The sequence below is a fragment of the Cydia pomonella genome, chromosome 2 (assembly GCF_033807575.1).
Source record: "Cydia pomonella isolate Wapato2018A chromosome 2, ilCydPomo1, whole genome shotgun sequence".
Classification (NCBI taxonomy): Eukaryota; Metazoa; Arthropoda; class Insecta; order Lepidoptera; family Tortricidae; genus Cydia; species Cydia pomonella.
In genome coordinates, this window is record NC_084704.1 from 33,208,639 (window position 1) to 33,215,089 (window position 6,451).

At 37.3% G+C, this 6,451-nt stretch overlaps 1 protein-coding gene across 1 annotated transcript; it reads left to right on the forward strand.

Annotated features, from left to right (window-relative positions):
* The first annotated feature begins 1,510 nt into the window (after window positions 1-1,510).
* LOC133515405 (histidine-rich glycoprotein-like) lies at window positions 1,511-2,403 on the forward strand. The gene has a single exon (XM_061847943.1). The coding sequence runs from the start codon at window positions 1,561-1,563 to the stop codon at window positions 2,293-2,295; it is 735 nt and encodes a 244-aa protein (XP_061703927.1). The 5' UTR covers window positions 1,511-1,560; the 3' UTR covers window positions 2,296-2,403.
* The last annotated feature ends 4,048 nt before the right edge of the window (window positions 2,404-6,451 follow it).

Below are 6,451 nucleotides of genomic sequence, written 5' to 3' on the forward strand. Positions count from 1 at the left end.
GCCTATAATTAGTTTATATAACTTCAGATAACATAGTTAAATAAATACAGCGCATTTGAGTTTTTCATACAAAAGTTATTTTTGTTCTATTTTGTTTGTTTTATAAGCTGGAGCTATATAAACTAATTGCAGTCATAGCTGCACCTCACGTCATTGTATGTGCAAAGTTTCATTACAATCCAACACGTAGTTTTAAAATGAGAACGGAACTCCGTTCCGTTTGTATTGGAAAGTGAAATTCGGCCGAGCTTGCAGCTGACTTTTAAAAAGTAAACGTCAATCGCAATGAGCTTTTTATCAAATTTTTCCCAATATGGATAAAGACATTCGCAAATTGGCGATGATCTCAAAGTAAACGACCATAAGTTAGATGACCGCCATGGTCCATGAACGGTGACCACTGAGTTTAGTAACCGAGCGCTTCCGTGTTTCGGGAGCCACGTTGAGCCGTTGATACCGGCTGTCTATGCCGACGCTAAGCTGAAGTGTCCAACGTTATTTATTGCAGTTTTGGACCACACATGAACCAAAACAATTTAACTGGATTATATCGAGATATAAATTTCAACTGCATCCCGAATTGTTTTATTTCATGAATGGTTATCACGGGTTACCGAAGTTATCACGACAGAATTTTACAACTCAAACAACACAAATTTTAAAGGTTAACTAGTACGTTTCCGTATTTAACAATGTAGGAGACAGATGATGTTTTGGTAAATAATTCTCGAATTTATTGGGTCTCATCCTACTTTTTACAAAAAAGGGCAAATTAAAACTTGGAATATTTAGAATTTAAAAAACCATGACAAAATAACAATTAGACCATCCAGTGCCTTAATACCTATCTAAGAACCATCGCATCGTGAACATATCGCATCACTTAGCCTTTGCCGTGGCCACAACACCCAAACCAATTTAAAAATTGAATCATTAAAAAACTCGCATCACACTCTAAAAAAATAAGTGTGCAAGATGCGGACGATTTCAAAAAAGTTAGATTTTTTTTTTATTTTCAAAATTATTTCATACAAAACTTAATTAAGGAAACGGAAAATTAAAAAAAACGTCGGCGCGTTTGCTGTTTGTCGACGGGTCCTATTTCTATTAATTGTCGCTACGGCAGTTATTAACATTAAATTTGAAACTAAGGGGCTCATATACAAGAAACATATTTTTCATATATTATTGGATATCTATCACTTATATTAAATAAATAAAAAACTGCATAACAACAAATAATAAAAAAGCGGCCAAGTGCGAGTCTTGACTTGCATGTTATGTATTTCTCTTTAACATTCAGTCATCAAGTTTTTTTCTACTAAACCAGCTATTGAACTGCTTAAAGTTTTTTCATTAGTATTTAACTAATATATCTTGGATTATATATATTTTATAGTGATGTTCTCTATCGGAAATACTAAATTTAACTAAGAGTTCATTACAATAACCTTGACTCTACCAGCGACGTAAACTTTCCTAACCGCTTTGCTATCGGTATAAAAGGACATTGCAACTGATGCAGCTATCACTCAACAAGCTCACTTCAGTTGACTAACCATGAGAGTTAGTGTGGTAGTGTTGATCGGTCTCGCGGCCCTCGCCGCCGTCGCCGCCCGGGACATCCGGGAGAAGCGCGACGCCGACCTGGAGCCCGCCGCCTCCCACCACGGCGGCCACTGGGACAAGGGCGGCGGCCACGAGCACCACGAGCACCACCACCACGAGGGCGGCCACAAGGGACACAAGGGACACAAGGGCCACCACGAGCACCACCACGGCAAGCACGGCCACCACCACCATGAGGGACACAAAGGCCACCATGGCGAACACGGCGGACACAAGAAGCACCACCACCATGATGACGGCTATCATCACCACCACCATCACGGAGAAAAGGGCGACCATGGCCACGGCCACGAGGAGCACGGCCACTGGCACAAGGGTCACGACACCAAGGGACACCACGGCGTCGAGAAACACGACGAGTTCAAGAAGGACAAGCACTTCCACGACCACCATGGTGAAAAGGGCCACCATGAGCACCACGGCGGACACCACCACGAGGGCGGATACAAGAAGGGCGGTCACTTCCACAAGGGACACAAGCACGGCGGACACCACGAGCACCACCACGGCAAGAAGGGACACCATGAGCACGGCGGTCACCACCACCACCACAAGGGCCACCACGGTGAGCACGGCCACCACGAGCATCATCACGGCCACCATGATCATGGCAAGAAGGGCGGTCACGAGCACCACAAGCACTGGGACTTCAAGAAGGGACACTAAGCCGTGGCCCTCGCTAGCCCCAAAACTGTTGTTATTTGTTGATTTTTTTCTAACGACTGTAAATATTTGTTATGTTTATACAAAGATGAAATATAAAAGTTTTTATTACGTTTTCCTATTATTTCTACTTGCCTCGAATATAAATTAAACAGTGTTAAAATTGTTAAAATCCCATTATATACCTACTAGACCTGCACGTAACATTGAAAAACAGGTATTTAATTAATACCACCGACCACCGACCACCGACTTAGAACGCATTTCTGAATGGAGCTCTTGCTATGGTTTAAATGTTAATCCGTCCAAAACTCAAGTTATTATCATTGGCAGCCCGAGAAGCATAGCAAGAGTCGATTTCGAAAGTTTACCTGGTGTTTTATTCGATGGGGTACTCATTCCCTTTTCTAACCAGGTTAAAAATCTTGGCGTGATAATAGATCGAACTCTTTCTTGGTCTCCGCAGATCAGCGAGGTGAGCAGGAAGATCTTTGCTACAGTTGGTTCCCTACGTCGCCTTCGTAACTTCTTGCCTCTCGCCACTAAAATTGCGCTTGCTCAGTCTCTCCTTCTGCCTATTTTAGATTATGCAGATATCTGCTATTTAGACCTTACTGAAGAGCAATTGAACAAACTTGATCGACTTCAAAATGTTTGCATTAGATTTATTTTTGGATTGCGCAAATTTGATCATATTTCAAGCTTTCGTTCAAAGCTTAAGTGGCTACCTATTCGTTTCCGTCGCAACGCACATATTCTCTCCCTCCTGTATGCCACTCTGTTTCACCCCAATACTCCTTGTTATCTTAAAACTCGGTTTAAATTTCTTTCCTCTATCAGATGCTCTCAAAATCTGTTACTAGTTCCCCCTCCTTCCTCTTCGAAATTTTACATTAACTCTTTCAGTTTTCGCGCTGTCCGGCTGTGGAATGCTCTGCCCGTTGACATCAAACGTGCTAAATCGCTCTCTATTTTTAAAAACCGATTAAAAGAACATTACTTGTCTCTTTCATAAATGTAGTTGTTATTCTTGAAATTCTTCGTTATTTGTATGGCTTTTCCTTTGTCATTTATTTATATATTTATTTGTTATTTATATATTGTTTATATATAGTAATAAATGTAGTATACCTATATATATTAAATATTTGTAGTATATGTATTTTATTTTATTTTTGCACCACCCGTTACCTTGATTATTTCGCCATTTCTCTATCTGAAGGTTGTCTGGAAGAGATCGCTGTTTAGCGATAAGTCCGCCTGTTGTTACCTACATATTTATACCTTTACATACTTTGTACCATTTTTTTTTTTTGTAGTGTGCAATAAAGCATTTTATTATTATTATTATTATAAGTTGTGCTATTTACCAACACCGCTCACGTCCGATAACAATGGTTATTATTATCGAGTGTATAGAATATACTGTAGTAAGCAAAAAAAGCGAACACAATTTTAACTCCAACACACTTCCAAAAAGAGTAACAAATACAAATCACTTACTTACGTGGATATAAGAACATTGAGTGACTCAAACAACACTTTCTTAGAACCATTTAAGAATTCCAGGAGCACATGAGACATACTATCATTAAAAATTCTTTATTTAAGTACATAATAATATGTGACGTTATCTATGAAAAGGGACCTTATTGTCGATGGCGCTTCCGCTGTTATTAACGGTGCTCCGATATATGTGACATTATCTATGAAAAGGGACCATGGGAGCATCGTTTGATAATGGCGTAAGCGCCACCGACAATAAGGTCCCTTTTCATAGATAATGTCACATATACACCGTATTTTTATTGAATTCCGTTAACTCCGGGGTATGGGTAAGTACGTTTAAGGAAACTACATAAATGGCATAGTTAATTTAAAAAATATATAAGTATATTTTTTTAATTTTTATTTTATTTTTATGAAAAGTAATTAAATGTTGCATATAGCGTTGTTGTAACACGGGCATTACATTTAATTCAACCAAACAATTGAAAACTATGACATTAAAATGTCATTCCGAACATCAATCGTCTGAGATAGTATTTACGTTTAGTAGCCAATGTACACACTCGTACTAAACACTAATCAATATGTAAACAGGCTCTAAGGCAATACACTCGTGAGGGCCTTATAAGACAAAAATAAATTATTGATTATCTCCGAAATGGAGTTAATTAGACTACCCGTGTCTCTGAGAAAGTTACTTAATTTAAGCTCAGGAATGTACCCTTGAAATAAACGAAAAAGAAAAAAAAAAACACTGTATACTATAAGTATCCAGTCTTCACCGCTGATATATTTGCAAATCAGAAACAATTTGTCATCACGTCGACCCAAATTAGTTAAACCTGGCTAAAAAGTCTAAACCAATTAATCAATCCCTGATAACTATCACAAAAACCCCTTTATCGTATTAGAAACAATCGTTTCGTGTAATCGCTCATAATTTAAAATTAAGTAAAGCCTTGTAAAGGGCTCTGGTTTATTCTAACTTATGGATAACGGTTTTTCTTTTGTGAAAAAAACAACATCTTATCTACTTGTAAGTAATAAATAACTAGTAGTTAGGCCTGAGGTACACTTGTAAGTTTTACTTACGTAAGTAGGGACACAGCTATACTATAGAGTGAGAGATGAATATCATTATTTCATTCTAACAAATAGCTTTGTCCTTACTTACGTAAGTAAAACTTACAAGTGTATCTCAAGCCTTAGGTATGTTAATTATTGTAAATAATGTTTTATAATATTACCTGCACTAATAAGAACTCAGTAATAAAATAATACAGATTAACATTACTAACTTTAAAAATCAGGTGAACCAGTGGTATATAAATATCGTTTTTTTTTTTTCACGCTAAGGGCAGATGTATCAACGACCAGGGGCCCGTTTCTCAAAAGCTTGTAACTTGTAATACAAGCGGATGTCACTTTTTGACAGCTTTTGTTAGAAAGGGACTTTCACTTGTATTACAAGCCACAAGCTTTTGAGAAACGGGCCACTGGTACTCGTACCTACTCGATTTATGTATTTTTCTACTCGTCGACTGTAATGGTTGAATTATGATTTCGTATATCAAACTATAATTACATACTTTTCATGTATGGGCTCCCACTCAACTTAAGATTTCTTTCGATACGCTGTAGTCCACTGTTTTTTTTTTTACCAATAACGTGTCGCCGTGCTCCCATAGAAAATACTAAACGGACATGGGGCGCGGGCGGGAGTCGCGCATTTATGTCTACTGCGATACTTACCAATTTTCATTAGTCGTTTAGGTTTTATAGTAAAAAAAAATATTATTTTAGACGACTCGTAGAAATATTATTGTATACTATAGTGATATAATCAAGCTTTTCAATCTTGTACCTTACTTAGGCAACTCAGTAAGCTTCGTTGCCGCAACACGGTACTTGACTGAAAAGCTTTCTATTATATCACGATTGTATAAAATACTATTACAGTATTTAGTGATATATTTAATACAACTATCATAAGAGTCTAATTAAGGCCCCTTTGTGCAAGTATGGAAAACCAACAAGTAAAATGGCCCCACTAAACTCGGTTCGATGTATACTTAATTATATAAACAGGGTGGTTATAAAAAAAGCATTAACAGTTAAATATCGGCTTTCGGTGCGTAAGTGCCGCCCTTGAGCTCGCGTGGCGAAGGGCACTAAATTAAATTAAAAACACGCTTCGGCGAAACTTCACTGCCTATTATTACTTAGTCAGCTTATTTATGAATTATGCCTGATTTTTATTGGAATTCTTGCGTTCTTTTAATTTAAGGTTTTATGATAGACCGATATTTGTTGTTTAGCTGCCATAGTATCTTTAAAAGTAAGTAAATATCATCAATGTACACGTAACATAATACAATTAACTATATGATATATCGTCCAGATAAATACACTTACAAGTACATACTCATTCAATGTTCTATTTAGAGTTGGACCAAATATTTAGTAATTCGGCATATTTGACAAGTTATTCAATGTTCATATTCGGCCGAATTATTCGGTTTAAGTGATGAATATTCGGCAAATATTTTTTATTATTTTAGTCTGGTTGCAACACTGTAAAACGTAAGCTCCTCCAGAACTTTTTAAATTACTCTCTGCCAGGATACGTGTCCCGTTGTCATTAAAACGT

Excerpts from the sequence above, each read along its gene's own strand:
- LOC133515405 (XM_061847943.1), top strand. The coding sequence starts at position 1,561 with ATGAGAGTTAGTGTGGTAGTGTTGATCGGTCTCGCGGCCCTCGCCGCC.